The sequence below is a fragment of the Pipistrellus hanaki genome (genome assembly GCF_964339955.1).
Source record: "Pipistrellus hanaki genome assembly, chromosome: 2".
Taxonomy (NCBI): domain Eukaryota; kingdom Metazoa; phylum Chordata; class Mammalia; order Chiroptera; family Vespertilionidae; genus Pipistrellus; species Pipistrellus hanaki.
In genome coordinates, this window is record NC_140504.1 from 41,634,842 (window position 1) to 41,652,652 (window position 17,811).

Sequence of the window (17,811 nt, forward strand, 5' to 3'; positions counted from 1 at the left end):
TCCTGTTCACTCCCACAGAATTAGCAGAGCTTCTGCAGTAACTGGGGTCAGTCCCAGCCTGAAGGTCGAATAAACACAGAGCTTTGCGCAGAAATTGGGGGTGGGGGGGTGGGGTGGTGTCAGAGCAGGGCCACAGAGGGACTCATCTCTCAGTTATGCAGTAGGATGTGGACTGACCAATGAGGCCTGGGGAAGTGGGCGGTGGACTGGGAGGTACAGACCATCAGGACTGAAAGGGCTTTCAAAGGCCAACTAGTCCAATTTTCTCACTGAACAGATGGGGAAACTGAGGACCAAAGCAGAGAGGTGATTTGCCCAATGTCTCAGTAGAAGCCAGTGGCTGATTTCTAGACCAGTGTCCTTCCCTTTATGCTCACCTTTTAGAGACATATGCCTTTTTTTGTTCTGCCCCAGACTGTGCTCACTGCTGGGAAAAAACGCGGACATGGGCCCTGAACTTATGAGGCTGATAGTCCAGTGGAATGACCTTGAGTTCACCGCTAGAACTTGTGTACCACCAACAGATAAATTGAGCATTTCCTAGCTTTCATAGCTCAGACTCCATTTCCAATTACTTTTTTGTAAAATATTTTCCCCTCAAAATCAGGATAAAAGAGTTCTTTAACAAAATCTAGACAACACAGAATCCTCTAGGTCCTTTCATTTTACTAAATTACCCTGACAGGCAGTCTTGTCTTAGAAAAAAAAAAGCATAGCCAGGAAGCATATCAAGGTCCCTACCAGGATAAAGACTGTTCTGAGAGGGACCGAGTGAAGATAAAAATCATGACTTGGAAGTAAGTAGATTAGAAATTGAGACTTGGCTTTCTATGGAGACTTGGACAAATCCATTTAAGTCTTTTCTGTGCTCAGTTTTCTTTTCTTTAAATTAGGTATAATACTCCTTGCTCTTCCTATTCTATTAGAATAAAGTAAGGCAATAGTTTAGAATCTGCCAAAAGTTTATGTTGTTGCAGGGAACACATATGAGAAATAGCCTCCTGCATTTATACAGGTCTTTCAAAGCACCTTTCTATAAATTGCCTGACAAGAGCAAAGTCATGGATAGCCAACTAGTGGTAGAGATGAGAAAACTGATACCAGCAGACATTTTGTTACTCATACTATTGCCATCATTACCACTGTAATAATATTTATTGATCTAATCACAGATGTATACGACATACATCATTAAAGCACTGATCTTATTTGGCATTCCCAAGGAGCCCATGAGATAGGCATTGTTATTATTATCCACATTTACAATAAGAGGTGGAGGCAGGGCCTGACCCCAGTTCTGATGATTTTTTTTAAGTAAATTTTTATTGTTCATATTATTACAAATGTTCCTCATTTCCCTTCCCCCTCCATTGTTCCCCTCCACCAGGTTCCCACCCCACCTCTGTCCTTTCCACACCCCCCATTGTCCTCATCCATAGGTGCACAGTTTTTGTTCAGGCTCTTCCCGCACCCCCCTCTGATGGATTTTTGAACCCTTGAGCATGACTGCCTTTTACAGTGTTGATTCCACTTACAGACATTATCTCATTTAAACATTCCCATAACCTTTGAGAAAAGTACTGTATATCATTATAAACTTATTTTTCTTTTACTGATGATAAAATCAATTCTTAGATTGAGAAGCTTAGGGAAATGCACTATTGAATTCTTATTTACCTACAAGACTTATCTCAAGCATTAACTATTTCCAAAGCCTTTCCTGAACACCCAGAAATGACCACTCCCCAACATATATACTGCCTAACATGTGTTAATTGCCTAGTTTTACTTTATTAATTATGTACTTGTCCCATAAGAATTCCTTGAGGACAGGTACTCATCTTTGAGGACCCTGCCTTTAATGTAGTGTTCAGTTTATGGAAAGTTTTCAATGCTCAAGTGTGGGGGAGTTTACATAAGATTCTTGGACTTTATTCCATAGATGGTGGGGAGATATTGAAAGATTTTAAGATGGCACAATCAAAGCAATGCTTTTCCTTTGGATACATATAAATGGTGGAGTGGATGAGGAGAGACTGACAGCTGGTAGACATCTAGGAGGCTATTGCAATAGGCTAGGTGAGAAGAATAAGAATTGGAATTAAGTGGCTAACAGTGGAAAGAATGGAAGAAAAGCTGAATACATAAAGGATATAGAGTTAACAGAGGAACAGTGCTGTTACATCACATGAGCACTTAACAGATGCCAATTGAGCTATTTGCACTCAATGAGTAAAAGGGAGAAAGGGGATAAAAGCCGTATGCAGGTTTTTATTGTCTTCCTTTCCAATGAACAGATGTCATGTAGTGAAATTGAAAATAGGATGTGTGCATATGCTATCCCCTTGGCAGTTCTGATTTCTAAGTACCTCCTTCAGCAACAACAACTCCAGGGCCCCTTTCTAAGCACAAGTTGACCACTCCATCTGATGCTCAACCAAAGAAACTGCAATTTGTTGCATTTATGAGGAAAAAAAGTCCCTCTGGATATACTATAAGACAGTGCTCTACTATATTTAAGAGGTTGAGTAAGTTTGACTATGGATAATGTTTGCCTTACATTGTACTTACATTACACTTAAAAAAAAACAAACCATAAAAAAACAAAACCCTAAGCATCTGCAATATGGTACTCCACTGCCATTTTTTTTTTTTTTTTTTTTTTTTTTTTTTTTTTTTTCTTAAGAAGAAAGAGACTGAAAATCTGAAAATCTTGAGATATAAATTTTGGTCCAAGTGTGACCTTGGCCAATAAATTTCCCTTCCCTAGGCTTTTATCATAATGATGATAGAATTGAACTATGATTTTTGAAGTCTTAGATACATATATATGAGGGCTATATTGGCTTTAGTGACCATTTTGTTGAAGTTCTTATATTTCAGTGACCCCCCTAGAAGTAGTCACTTGCCTACAGTGTACCTAGTTAGAAGAGAAAGGCCTCAAGAATCCAGGCCTACCGACTCCCTGGCCAGCATCTGTGCTCTGACCTCACCTGCTACATTAACCAGCTATGATTTGTATGCCTCATTTGTGCACTGCAGGAATCCACACATTGCAGACACATTCCAAGAAAGCAGATGCTGTTGTGCAGATGTGTATGCATTTTGAAGATGAAGGACTTCGGGAAATCAGGTTGGAAAGAGGAATTTCCTAAAATGGGAGCATCTGAACTGCAGCCTTGGGGTCCTGCTTTTCTGTAAGATACTGATATGCAGTGTCAGCAGTGTGGTCATCATCACCTTGATTGGTCAGGGTGGGAAGGATGGTCTGTGGGTTTGGGCTATGCTGAAAAGGGTTCTTATGAACTGGAGAGTTCTTTAAACCCACTTCAAAGTCTACCAAGGCAATTTAGTCACAGAGTGATAAAGCCTCAAAACAGGGCATATTGTATGAGCATTTAACATCCCTGGATAGAAATCATCAAATGGAAATCAGTGATATTTAAAACTGCTTTAAAAAAGACAGCAGTGGTGTGATATGTTTACAAGTTTTCTTTAAATGACATGTCACTAAGGCATCCCAGCAGACTATAGGCTCTTATGGAGTGCTTATGGCCATGGAACCTTGAGAGATGGCTGTCATAACATACCATTACTGGTTTTTGGCATTATTATAACCAGGAAATTAAGGGTTTGGTGGGATCATCTGGAAACTTCTGGCAAGAAGAATTAGGATTAGAATTCTGGAATTTAAGGGACTTTAGTGATCATCTCATCCCACCTCTTCATGGACCAGATGAAAAAACAAACAAACAGAATTTTGGAGAAGACGTTGACTTATCCAGCGGTGGTATGTGGTATGCTCATACTCATGCAGATGGAAAGCAAAGAGCCTCCTTCTCCTTAGTAGCCAGGAAAGACATATTCTGGGGGCAAAGGTTGGAGGGCAATTAGAAAAAGTGAATGGGTTTCAATTGTATGTGTAAGGCTTTTGGGTTTGTGAGTTCAGAGGCCAGAGTACTAGTCTTATCCCTGAATTATGAGCTCCAGTTACTTCTTTTGTCCAACAGGAACAGAAGCAACAGTCAATAATTCCCAAAAAAGTGTGAACTTTAGGGTGACCAAGGAGAATGAGTGAGCAGAGTGAGCTTCTGAGCCACCTTCACTCTGAGCAGGCCCACTTCTGTTTTCTCTATTAGCTGACTAGGAGATTTCTTAGAAGAAAGTGTTCATTGAGACATAATATTTGAAAAACAAATATTGCATGGGACTAGATGAGTCTCCAGAGGGCCTCAGCAGCCTGATATTTCGTGAGTTCTTGATTCCAAGAGAGGAACTCTGCAAGACATGTGTGGCCAAGGGCACAGGACCTGTCTCCATATGAGCACCAATTGTCAGCTGACCAGGGCACAGTGCCTCTGCAGGGAGGCTAATGTTGGTGCTCATTGGCATTCTAGAAGGGAGTCAGTTGGACAAGGCATCTTGCCCTCTCTGCCCAATGTATTAATTCCTTCCTCCAAGGATTTAGCAAAATGTGTCTGGGACAGAGCTACAAGGATTGCAGGGCACTTCAGGAAGGCAGTTCAGTTTCTGCATTGTCTTAAGTAGACTGATCTTTGGTTACAAGTCTGATTTTGGAGCAAAAAGAGGTTTTCTTGTCTACTCCAAATTATTTGGAAATTAATGGCAGATATGGGACTAGAACAGGCATTTCCTAAAACCCACTCAAGAACCCAAGACTATGCTGTCCTTCCAGAAGGTTTAGTTTCATCTCCTTGGGCTTTCAGAAAGGTGTTGGAAACCATTAATCAATATCCAACATATTCTCCAGCCAGAAAGATCAAGCTTTGGATAGAAATGGATTCCAATGTCCTTAATTCATTGTCAGAAAGGTCTTCAAATTCTATTGTTGCCCTTGAACAGTACTTTGTCACTTCCGCCCCCTACAAAACGCAGCTGATGTCAGCTCCTTAATCTGCTTTGCCAGGAGACTGAATTTATTTGGGGCAAAGGAGTAAGTTAAATCCTCTATTGTGTGTTTATCATCTTGATAAAGGAGTCCTAACAAAGTCAAACCTGGCATCTGTCTGAAAGAGAGGAAAACTTGTAAGAAATGATTGCTCAATGCATATCAACCAAGAGTAAATTCTAGGGATAGAGAAGGGAGAATAATGAAAATAAGCCATTGTTACAGCTAAAGAAAAAAAAAAAAATCTGTACTTTTTATGGTTTTGTGGCTTCAGCTACCAATAAAAGCAAGTGTTCTTACTAAGAAAATTTCTAGATGGTTGACATGTTTGAAAGTAGAGGAAAAAGCAGTTAGGAAGTTCACATCTAGCTTTGTCTAAATCTATGGAACATACTGTTTTATTTAGGCAATGTTTGGTCACTTTCCTTCTGGTGACATTCACTTTTCAACCCAAATATTCAAGACTATCTTGGTTATATGACCAGTATTAGTTGGGGGATTGGGCTGGGGGATTCTGCTAACCTAATACTCCTACCCATAATCTGTTTTCTCTTAGGGTTTGGTTCTGACAGAGGCTAGATTGTGTCCTAAAGGACATATTTCTCCAGTTTGTCAGAAATTTCAATTTAGGATGATGCACTGGGTTCTTGGTGAACAGCCCCTGCCTGAGAGGTTGGCTCCATTTGTCACCCTCCCATTGTTATTACTCTTTTCCATCTTTTGCAGTGTCTATTTTTTGGGGCTCATCTTTCTTTGTAAGGGACCAGATCTTTTGTATCCCTAAATTCTCATAGTTCCTAGCACAAAACATTCAAAGAGGGGCAGCGTCCCCTAGAGCAGTGGCTTTCAAATGAGGAGATTTTGTCTCTCTGGGTATTGGTAAGATCTGGAGACATTTTTTGGTGCTCAAAACTCAAGAGGGAAGTTCTATTGGCATCTAGTGAGTAGAAGACAGGGATGCTGTTAAAATTGTATAATTCTCAAAACAGCTTTCCTCAATAATGAATGATCTGGCTTAAAATGTCAATATTTAGAAACCTTGCCACAGAGTCCCAATTTTGGAAGCTATTATAGTCACAAAACCCTTGTTGTAAGTAATATTTTTTATACAGAACCAACATAAATGATAAGCAACAACCAATAATTAAAATGAGTTTAAACAGGGTAGGAGTTCACAGCCCCACTTATCAGGCTCCCCCTGCTTCTAGTGGCCTTGTAACCCCTGCAGTATCCTGGGGCTCAGTGGATCATAGCTTGTATAGCCAAAAAAGCATAGGATTGACAGTCACATCACATGGGTTTAGATCCTTGTTTTGCCACTTTCTAGCTATACAACTTTGGGTGAGTTGCTTTACCTTCTTGGATTTTTTCTTGGCCTATTAAATGGGATAGTAGTACCTATCTCTAAGGATTGTTTTAAAGGTTGAATAAGATTATAAGTGTAAAAGCACCTTGCAAACACACTACTTTGTTGTTGATCAAACATCCTGGCTAATACAAGGCTAACTCTTGTTGAATTATTGGCTGTGGAAAAATGAGTCTACAACAATCCTAACAATATGCTAAGTCTGCTCTAGAGTGGTTTGATGAGAACCTTTTCCAGGAAGTCAGAGAAAGTTTAGAAAGCAGGTTCTCATCTTTTCAAATCAGATACAACCTTAATAAACTCAATCTCTCAGAAATACTCCAATCATATTTTTTTTCATTTAAATTTAAAAAGAAAGAAAGAAAGACATTCTCTAACCTTTCTTAGCCTCACTTTTAAAGAATAACTTTCCATCCATGGTCTTGTTTGTGGGCTCTTTCTAAATTCCAGGGAATATGGTGTTGATTATTTCCTGCCCCTCATCCATGTGTTTTTTCTTTACATTCCCCTCTGATAGTAACCCCCACTCTTGCCTATACCCTTTGCTGATAAGATACAAACTCCTTAGCGTCACATTCAAGGCCCCTCAGAATCTCTTCCCAATCTAACCTTCCACTCTCACCTCTAACTGTGTGCTACTGGATGTCCTACACTCCCCAAAACACTTGATCCTAACTAGGCAATACTTTCCAGTGCCTCAGATTTTGACATACAGATGTGTTTCAGTCTGATTAATGCTTATGCTAGGGTCCCTCCCCTTTTCTGCTTTTGTGAATTAAAAGTGACCTTGGAGTAGAGGTTAGTGAAAACATCAAAGACTTTGAGAACGGAAATAAAAAGAGGAAGCTGTGTTTGGCTGAGTTACACTTTACTAGCCTCAGTTTTCCTCATGGTCCTTTCTTGGTTTGTGTACTCAGCCTGCACCTAGCATGCCATTCACACCTTCATTCATCATGTTGTAATCTGGTGTGTCTCCCTCTCTGGACTGCCAACATAGGAGTAAGCACAGCATCTAATTCATCTAGGCTTTCCTAACTCCCAGCAGGTTCCCCAATAGACATCCTGGCCCAGTTAGAGAATATCAGGGGTCTCACCTTCACATAGTCATATTCACAAAGATAGGAGGATTCCAAGTTGAAGTGCATGAAGTAAAGCTTGATCCGAAATCCTTCTGGAACAGTGATATTCCAAGTCACTCTTGAATCACTCGGGTAAGAGTCTGGATAGCCAGGCGACTGAATCTGGCCAAACATATTGTTAAGCTCCACAGTGTGGGCCAAAGCCTTCCACAAGGAGAAGCACAAAGCATGATAAAGAGGGAGCCACCTAAAAGACATAAATGGATCACCTTACATTCATGGACACAGTTGCTCACCATTTAACTAAGTCAATAGCCCAGAGATCAAGTTCTCAGCATATCTCAGCCACTGACTTCTGCCTTTACTCCTCCCCTGTGGGCCTTGGTTACCCAGTCTAAAATACAGAAAATGGTAACTTAGTGATTTCTAAGGTTTCTGTCAGTTGTCATCTTTTGAAGATTTGATAATAGTATTAAACTTTCCCAGCAAATACCACATTTGGGACTTTGAGACACATTATTTTTCTGTTGAAAATGTAAATTGCATAATCAGGTAAAAATTGTTATCATTTCTTCAGCTTCATTTAAGAACCGTAACCTCTTCTATTTTCTAAAAATTAATATTAACATAGTAATCTTGGGATGAGATTTATACTCAAGGATGGGATCTGCAGTACCTTACACAAATTTAACAAAATTAATCAAGGTATGCAAAATGTTGAATTAAGAAAGACTTAGTAATACAATATTTTTCCCTCTTGGTAAGTGTTCTTATAAAATGATAAAAACCCTACAATTTATTTCCAGCTGTAGAAATAAAAAAGAATGGACTATTAAAAGAGTTGGATAAAGGGCAAGGAAAACTCAATAAAACTTACAGAACACACCCAACGTGACTGATGCAATAAAGACAGAATGGTCAAGGCTGGTCAAAACCCTAATGGTCAATCTACACCACACTAAGCATCTAATAGATTGACCCCTCCCCTATCCAAGCAAGACCCAAGGACCTTGAATTCAAACACCCCAAACCTGGCTCATCAACTTCTCCCATAAGAACTATTTATTCTGCTTCCCATGGTCAATTGATGTAAATGCTCTGAAATTCGTGCATGGGGGAGGGTCCCTCAGCACTGCCTGTACCCTCTCACAATCCAGGACCACTCGAGGGATGTCTAACTGCCAGTTTAGGCACAATCCTGTAGGGGCTAAAACACAGTCAGATATCCCTCTCACAATCCAGGACTACTGGCTCCTAACCACTGGCCTGACTACTTGCCTGATTGCCCCCAACTGATCTCCTACCTGTCTCATTGACCCTAACCACCTATGCCTGCCTGCATGACTGGCCCTAACCACTCTGCAGCCTGCCTCATTGCCCCCAACTGCTTGCCTACCTGCCTCATCGACCCTAACCACTCTGCCTGCCATCCTGATTGCCCCTAAATGCTTGCCTGCCTGCTTGATCGCCCCTAACTGTCTTTGCCTTGGCCCCTGCCACCGCAGCTTCTTCTGGAAGGTCATTCAGCTGTCCAGCCTAATTAGCATATCATGCTTTTATTATTATAGATTGCTATTGCATCCTAAGTGGTCTCCCTGCCCCCACTTTATACTATTCAGCAATCTTCTTCCAAGGTTGATTTACTAATACACAGATGTTGACCATGCTGTGCCACTATGCCTGCAGGGTAAAGCATCTGCTCCCGGGTTGGCTGATGAACCCTTTTTGATCTAGTGCTGATCTGCCTGTCCAACTTTATCTTAGTGCCAGCCATACTTTGGCATGCCTTGCCCACCCATAACTCGGCCTTCTTCCACATGCCATAATCATTCCTACCTAATTTCCTTGTTTCTCCTTCATCATCCAGTTTAAAACTTCCAATGCTACAGAGACTCTTTCACTCCATTGAACACATATTACACTGCACTGCATTAGGGGAACAGCCCCTGAAGTTTGATGTATTGGGGTTCAAATCCCAATTTTTCTGCTTACTGGCCATGAAATATTAGGTAAGTAGTCTCTCTGAGCTCCAGTTTCCTCATATGAAAATGGGGATTATTCTCAAATTAAAGAACTCACATGAACTCAAGGTTATGTATTTAAAGGACCTGGTGTAGAGCCTAATAAATAATTGATCATGACTGAATGGATAAATGGATGGATGAATGAATGAATGAATGAATGAATGAAATGGGGCCACAGTCTTATACAGCCCCAAAAGTCAATTCTGGGAAATTATACCCAGCATTTTAGGATTAATAATTATATTTTTTCTAGTCAGGAAACTGTTTTTCCTAACCCTCTTTCCCACATGTACAGATGCATATATGTGTATATATGCATATGCATGCATTTTTGAATCTACATACATAGCTTTCTCATGATATTTACATAAACGGTAAATAGGTAAGTGCAAATAGGAGTAGAAGGATATCAGTAGGGTGCTAGCAGTGGTTATTACTGACATGGGACTATGAGTGTTTTTAATTTTATTTTTGTGTATACAAAATGTTCAAATTTGTCTTGAAGGACCTGTACTATCTTTTTTTCAATAAAAAGAAAACAATAAAATTACTTAAATTTTTTCCAAGGCCCTTACAATAGCATCATGTGAGGCGCAACTAAGGAAGCAAATTGTTCTAATCCAATTGCCAGGGTCAACATTTTTTTAAACCAATCTGTTGGAGGAAGAGGCAGAGAGAAGGGAAGGCATTAGTTCAAGTCTCTAGTGAATTCATAGGAAAGCTGAGTCCAGAAACTCACTCACAGGGCCCAGGCAGCCCTACATTCAAGGGAGGAAATATATACCCATGTCAGCAGGGCAGGGAGTTCTGCTGCAGTGCTGCTTGGGAAGGGGAGCGTGTTGGTCCTGGAGCAGAAGAACTAGGTTCCAGTTCAGACTTTTACTTCATTTATCTGACCAATCTTGGGAAAGTCATGTTAGGTTTCTGCCTCTTCATCCATTTGGTGATAATAACGACTTCCTATAGGGTTGCTCTCAGAAAAAGAGGCGGTTGGAAAGTGCTTTGTTAACTGCCCAGCCCTAGGCAAACATTAGTTATGATTACTCCATCATGCTGCTTCCCGAAAAACAGGGGGGTTAGGAGTGAGCGTTGGCTCCCAAATCGGACTTCTTTGCAATAGGGACGTCCAGATTGTGCAAGGCTCAAAGGTCGACTTTCTCCATGGCTGCTTTTTTCCAGACCACATGGAGGAGACTCAGCCTCCTACTGTGGGGCTGTCAAGGGCCGGCTGCTGACAGCCCAGAAGCCCAGGACCATGTGGGATAGACAACTGTTTAGTGTGGGAGGAAAGCCTGCGAAGCTTTCTGTTCTATTCTGTTTGCATTTCAAAACAGTTGAACATATGAAACAAATATCTCCTTGCACATAATGGGCTTGAGCATATGCTTGCTTGCTTGCTTTAGGGCCTGCAAATCAGAGGATATAAGTGTCGGCTTTCATTCCCCATCACACTCTCTGAATGTTTTTGGCTTCTTATACACCAGGCACCGGCTGTACAATTCCTGACACCTGCTATCTATATTCTAACTAATCAAAAAAGTTGAGCTACATTTGCTTGAAATGTCAAAAGTAATGTTGAAAACTGGGATTTCAGAGGCTCCAGTGTGGGAGTAGGCCATCAGGAAGGATAAAAATGCCTGTGCAGATCAGTGATTGTGCAACGAGTAGTAATTTCTATCCTCTCCACTCACTCCCCTCACTTCAACCCACATTACATCCAGACTGTCTCTGAGTAGAAGAGTTGAAAGGGACTGCATAGATCCCTTTGACAACACCCTTAGTTGATGGGTGATGAAAAGGATACCCCGAGAGGTGACATGTCATAGCCAATACCATATGGCGAATTAGCTTCAACAGAAGAAAGGAATAACCGAAGCTCACAGAGGAAGCTGGGTCCATGCCCATATGCCCAGGCATCTAGCCAAAGCAATTAATCCTGTGAAAAATAATTCAAAAACCCGTGTCTTTATGTGAAAATTTTTGAAAAAAATACTAATGCCAAAGCCCCTCCTTCAACAGATTAGTTTAATTGGTCTACAGTCCTCGGCACTTTGAAGTACTACAGATGATGCTAATGTGCAGGAGGCCAGTGTAGAATGTTACTTGATTGAGAGTTTGGTAGAATATGGTAGGAAAAAAAAAATCCAAGTCTTGGAGTTGAAGCCCAAAGACCCAAGTTTAAGTCTGAGCCTTCTAAATCATCCATGTGGCTTTGGGTAAATTGTTAACTACTTTTATGGTAACTTTTTTTTTTTTTTTTTTTTTTTATAAATCCTTACCTTATCCAAAAATCTGAAAACCAGAAGAGACAATGCCCGTAAAAGAGTTCTTTTAAACTCTGAAGTGCCCTTCTATATGAGGCAAGACTCTTGGAAAACTTCTAGTGGAGCACTTTTCTGTAGTATTTGTGCTATTTCACAACTGAATGCAATTCAGCCAATATTTATTGAATGCCTAACAGGAAATAGATATTATGCTAAATACTGGCATACAAATGCAAAAAGATTCCATATCTTAAGAGACATTTGGTCTTGGGAGAGGAGGTGGGCATTTAAACAAGGAGATCTTACAAAGACAAGAAGAGATGTAGCCCCAGAGGATGCTTACTCTGGGGATGCTGGCTAGGGAAGAGGAGGTGATGTTTGAGTCGGCTGGAACAATCGGGTCCCCTAGGTAGAAAATAAGGGGGAAGGATGTTCTGGGCTAAGAAATAGATAAATGCAAAGACACAGAACGGTTCATCAGCCCTGCAGTTCCGTATGACTGGGGCACTGGGGGTAGGGTGAGATTCAAACAGTGACAGATCAATCAAATTGTCATTGCATGTCGACATTCCTTTAAAAGAAAGGAATATGAAGTTAGATGGCAGATCTAAAATTATAATGTATTTAAAAAGAACAAATGTTCCTTTAAAAGAATTAACCTTAAAGACCTGATTACCTCTCTGAACCACAGGTAATCTGAGTTCAAAGAGTTAACCATCTGAAGCCCTTCATTGATCCCAGACCCAGAAGAGTTGCTAGGTGACTTTGCAAAAGAGAAACAAATAGAACACCCTTTTTTTCAATGGAGAAAAAAATTAATGGGGAAAGAAGGGTTTAGGGACTTAACATCTGCAGTGGTTTTCTTTTCTTTCTTCTTCCCTTTTTCTTTTTGTATTCTTAACAGCATTGACACTTATAATTAGTAAAAATAATTATGGTGATAAGGTTTTGAGACTTGCAGAGGAAAACTTACAAGCAATGTATGGTAGGAAGGATCAAGTAACTCAAACTATAGCTGAGGAATAAGAAATGTTGAAGAGCATAAAAACAATTAGAATTTAAAGTCCTGGGTTCAGAACCAAAGGCTCCTTTAAAAATAAAATAAAATTGTGGTATCATGTAAGAGCCATTTGGTGCTATTGGTATTCTGACTCATGACACCAGCTGCCTCTGATTCCAGTCAGAAATTCAGAAATTTATAGAAAACTGTAAAACGGGGACAGGTTTTCAGTTTTCTAAATTGGGGTTTTAACTGGCCAACTTCTGAGGGTTTAAGAAACCTCAGAGCTGAGCTGTGGGAAGCTGGTTTCTTTTCCGGTCAGAACAAATAAACACACAAACACACATCTAACTCACAAAGTGTTGGGATATGTAAACCAATGTCCTTTGCAGAGGAGGAAAACAAGAAACTGAGCTGTGGGCAGCAGGAGGAGAGTCTCATTTGCCAGCAGGCAGCACCCTGTGCTGGCAGAGGAGGAATCTGAGCCTCAGCAGCCCTGGACAGGATTTGCACAAAGTCTCCCGTTTCAAGTTGCATGTCTCCGGAGTCCCAGGAAGGCGCCCATCCCAGTCTTCCTCTCAGAGCCCCAAGGATTGATAAAAAAAAAAAAACCCTTTGTACCACCCACAGGACACAAAGGTGAGTCTGCCCAGAGACAAGGTCAGACCTTGCAGGGCTACTTGACACCTGGTCCCTGAAGGGACATGCTTGCCCCATTCCTACCCTGGCACTCACCTCATTTTCTTGCCTTGGGTGCTCCTGGCTGCCTGGCCTTGGTCCCTCCCAGCCTGAGTTGTCTGTGAGCTCGTCCCCGATGTGGTGTCAGCGATGCCTTATCTTTGTTCTGAGGTCCCTGTGTGTCTCTGGAATTGGCTGGCATTCTCCATTCAGGTCACGCCTTCCCCTGCCTGCAACAGATCCCCTCTCCCCCTCTTCCCCTCTCTCCCTCTGTCTTTTCCTCTCTCTCTCTCTCTCTCTCTCTCTCTCTCTCTCTCTCTCTCTCTCTCTCTCTCTCTCTCTCTCTCTCTCTCTCTCTCTCCCTCCTCCCTCTTACACACACTCAGAGGAACCTGACAGAACAGAATCTGTCTTCCTGAAGCGATCTGCTGCTCCTCCAGTTCCCTCCTTTATCCTGCATGGCTGGCTCCAGTCCCTGAGAGAAAATAACTGAAATAAGTGAGTGGCTCAAATAGGTATTTGTGTCACTGTGTGTGTGTGTGTGTCAGAGAAAGAGCGAGAGAGAAAAAGAAGAGAGAGAGAGAAAAGAGAGAAGAGAGAGAGAGTCTGTGCGACTGTGTGTTGTTAGTCTGTGTGAGTGTAGAGGGTGGAGGGGGACAAAGTCTAATTTCTCTTCAGTCTCCCTTGCCAGATGGCTATAGTTTTCTGCTCTTTTTCAGGACATTGGAGAAAGGACACCAACTAAACAGAAATAACCAACCAAGCAGGCAATTCTAACATCCACAGTGGGAAAGAAAACAGATCCCTGATCCCCAGGTCTGTGGGCAAACAGCACAGGTTTTCCTGTGAGCAGAGCTGCTGGCGGGAATGTTTGGGAGCAGAGGCCCTGCAGTTGGCTCGGTGTTCCCACTGAAACACAGAACTCGTGTTGTTTACCAACTCAGAGGTATAGAGGTCTAACACAGCCAGAGAGGATGGTCCACAGTCAGAAAGCCCTACACCCCAGTGTAGGAAGAGCCAGGCCTGTTTGCAGGTTTGTGGAGAAATCAGCACCAGATTTAAGCTGAGCTGAATAATAAGAGAGGCAACTCCCTTCACAACAATGACAACCAAATGGACATAAAACTGAGATTTTTATTGAGAACCTTTTCTGTGTTAGGTAGAGAGATACACAAATGTCAGCTTAGTTACTCCCACCAACTTGTGAGTGTCATACCATTATACTAATTTTACAAATGAGAAAACTGAGGCTCAGAGAGGCTGCATGACTTGCCAAGATTGCCAGCCCTTTGTTGCTTCTTACTGCTACTACCACTAATTAATGACGCATCAGGCCCTGTTTTAATAATGTGTTAATTCCCTCCAATCATCTTTGTACCTCAGCTAGGTGGGTAGTAACAGTGTCACCATTTTACAGGTGTCAACACTGCCCAGAGAGGTTAAACAAGTTACCCAAGGTCACACAGCTAGAAAGCAATGAGAAAAAAAAAATCTGATCTCTAACTTATTATATTATACTGCTTCTCAGTAATGTATTATAATGCATATGACAATTCAAGTACACACAACATTCACAGAGAGACTCAATTTGAACTATTTTGAAAATAGTGCTAGACTCCAAACTTCTATCTAAGCCAGCTGTGTACTTTAGGCCCAATACATAACATCTTCAATTCTGTTTTCTTACCTAGAAAATGGGGTTGTTGCTACGAAACTTAATGGGATTATATTTATGGAGGGCTTTTTTACCTAGCCAGTGGGGTACCCGAGAAAGGGCTACCACCGTTTCTAATCAGGGGGGCACATGCATGCACTCCCAACTTTGTCTTGGCACATTTTAGGGAATGATGGCTTGAATCTCACTGAAATCCTTCTTGCTCCATTTTCTCTCCAGTTTCCAAGGCCGGCCTTATTAACAGGCTGTGGTAAATAATGTGAGTGCAAGTACAAGGGATGAGAGACTAGGTTTGTCCTCAGTCACTGTTTCAACGAAATGTTGCTTTGTGTTTCAGGCATAATAGAAACAACCCCTTAAAAGTCCCATTAGGAAGACTCACAGGGTCCTTGGACATCAAATAACTCTCACAAAACAACATTTAAATGATTTAAGTGTAAATGAAGCAGAAACACATGGACTACATTTCTCTTGGAATACACAAGGGTTTTAAAACTGAAAGAGAAAGAATTTGGCACAAGGCACACTGTGCTGTGCAGAGGGTCCTGCCCATTAAAGACATTCCCTCCATTCATGCTGCAGCTGAGCCGGCCCTCTCCTAATTTAGGACACATACAGGGAAATGCGGTCATTTGTCCCAGGCACGAAGTGGATAGCTTGGGAGGGAAAGTCATCAGCTTCTCCTCGTAAAGTGTCATAGGACAACTGAGCCTCCTGGAATGGCTTCTGGCCATGATTTTTCAAGGCTGCCAGCATTCAATGGGAGGCATTTGAAGTAAGTCTAAGCCAAAGTTCTGCCAATATGCAGCAGATCTGATGTGTGCCTCCCTAAGCGTGAGGTAAGGCTCTGATGGAGTCTGGGTGAAAACAAGAATGTTGTGGCTCAGGAGTGATCTGTGTGGGCTTCAGGGAAGCTTCCCCTTGGGGTGGACTACATTGGTGATATTGTTCTGTGTTTTCGGTAAAAATTCCCTGTGGTGTCATAAATAGATGGGGGAGTGGGAGCAATGGAAGGGAAGTGGTCTGGAAGTAGGCTCAATATGGGTAGGCTAACTTGTATGTGACCTTGGGCGGGTCACCTAGGTTGTTGACTATGGGAGGGGGAGGGAGGCATCAGTTTGCTACACTGTGAAATCAGAGAGTTAGACTCTGCTAAGATCATGAACACATATACATGTGGGCTGGAGGACTATGGGATGCTATTGCAGCTAAGAATATCTAAGAAACTGAAAAATAACCCCAAAGATCACAGCTAAGGATTAAAATTTGGGTTATTCAACACATTGACTTATAGTAGATCAAGTGGATTGCTAATGACCTATAAAGCGAGTCAAAGAGTCCAAAGTGGTCCTCTAATCTAGACACTGGCTTTATCTGTTGCCATAATAGCATCCCATTAATCAGAATTGAAACAGAGGTATTCAGAACAATAATTTTTAAAAAGCTTCAACTAGCTTTATTTATTTATTTTATTTATTTATTTATTTATTAAAATATATTTTATTGATTTTGTACAGAGAGGAAGGGAGAGAGATAAAGAGTTTGAAACATCGATGAGAGATAGACATCGATCAGCTGCCTCTTGCACACCCCCTACTGGGGATATGCCCGCAACCAAGGTACATGCCCTTGACTGGAATTGAACCCGGGACCTTTCAGTCCCCAAGCCGACATTCTATCCATTGAGCCAAACCGGTCTTGGCTAGCTTTATTTTTTTTAAAGTTTCACTAAAAAGTTTAAAATATGCATACAAGAAACTAACAGGGTGTTATTTAGGATCATGAGAGTATAGAATGGGAGATGGGGGCTCAATACCCCCAGTTTAAGGTCAGGGTAAAGGAACAGAAAAACTACTACAAAGAGGATAAGTGGCATAGCATTCCAACCACTAGAAAGGACTTAGTTTACATGTTCTACTGAAGTATTTATTATATGCAACTCCTGAGGATGGAACCTTCTGGAATTCCATGAATGTGTTAGAAAATGTAAGGAATTTGGAAAACGGTTTTTTGTTGGCAAAGTCTTAAATCCAAGCTTCTTAAGAACATCCAAGAAACTGATAAATAGCCCCAAAAATCACATCTTAGAATTAAAATTTGGGTTATTCTACAAAATGACTTTTAGTATGCTGAAAGCCATCACTTCAGAGCCTAACAGACTATCAGAATCATCTGAGGAATAATAAAAAAAAAAAACACACCAAAAACAAAAAACAAAAAAAACCACTTCAATATATTATTACATGTAATATTCCTATCTTTTTACAGATGATGACACAGGTTCAGAAAGACTAAGTGTGTCAGCAAGAGGATAACCAATATTTACAGCCCAGGCCTCCTGACCCCAAATTCAGGACACTTTCCCCTCATCTGAGAACTCCTGATCCTGCCTGTGGACTTTTGAACACTCATGAGCCTTGTTGTCATGTAACAAAAGAATTGGGGGAAGGAAAAATAGTTTCTACTAAATAAATAAACTGTTAAGTTCTTTTATAGGATGAATTGTGTCTTTCAAAATGCATGTGTTGAAGCAAGCCAGTATCTCAGAACATGACTATTTAGAAATAGGCTCTTTAAAGAGGTGATTAAGTTAAAATGGAATGTTAGGGTGGGACCAAATCTAATGTAATTGGTGTTCTTATAAGAAGAGAAGATTAGGACAGACATGGAAAAAACAACAACAAAACAAAACAAAAACAAATACAAAACAAACAAACAAAACATGTGAGGAGACAGCAAGAAGGTGGCCCTCTGTGAGCCAGGAAAAGATGGCTCAAAAGAACACCTTAATCTTGAACTTCTTTAAAACATCTGCC

The 17,811-nt window shown here is 41.1% G+C and overlaps 1 protein-coding gene and 1 long non-coding RNA gene across 6 annotated transcripts in view; one reads left to right on the forward strand and one right to left on the reverse strand.

The window, feature by feature from the left end:
- The window catches only part of MASP1 (MBL associated serine protease 1), a gene marked incomplete at its 5' end in the record, with an annotated part of 59,065 nt that extends 45,567 nt beyond the window's left edge, over window positions 1–13,498 (reverse strand). For 4 of the 5 annotated variants that reach the window (XM_084875644.1, XM_084875643.1, XM_084875642.1 and 1 more), the window contains 2 exons: window positions 7,370–7,601; window positions 13,378–13,498. In XM_084875644.1, coding sequence (XP_084731770.1) covers window positions 7,370–7,601; window positions 13,378–13,382 — 237 coding nt within the window. Of the gene's footprint in view, window positions 1–7,369; window positions 7,613–13,377 lie in introns of those variants that run through there. The other variant, XM_084875641.1, reaches the window with a different exon arrangement.
- A 192-nt stretch (window positions 13,499–13,690) lies between these two features.
- On the forward strand, window positions 13,691–17,493 carry LOC311618248. Its single transcript, XR_014794282.1, has 3 exons — window positions 13,691–13,818; window positions 14,040–14,136; window positions 17,264–17,493. It is a non-coding gene; the product is annotated as an uncharacterized lncRNA (long non-coding RNA).
- Window positions 17,494–17,811: the final 318 nt, after the last annotated feature.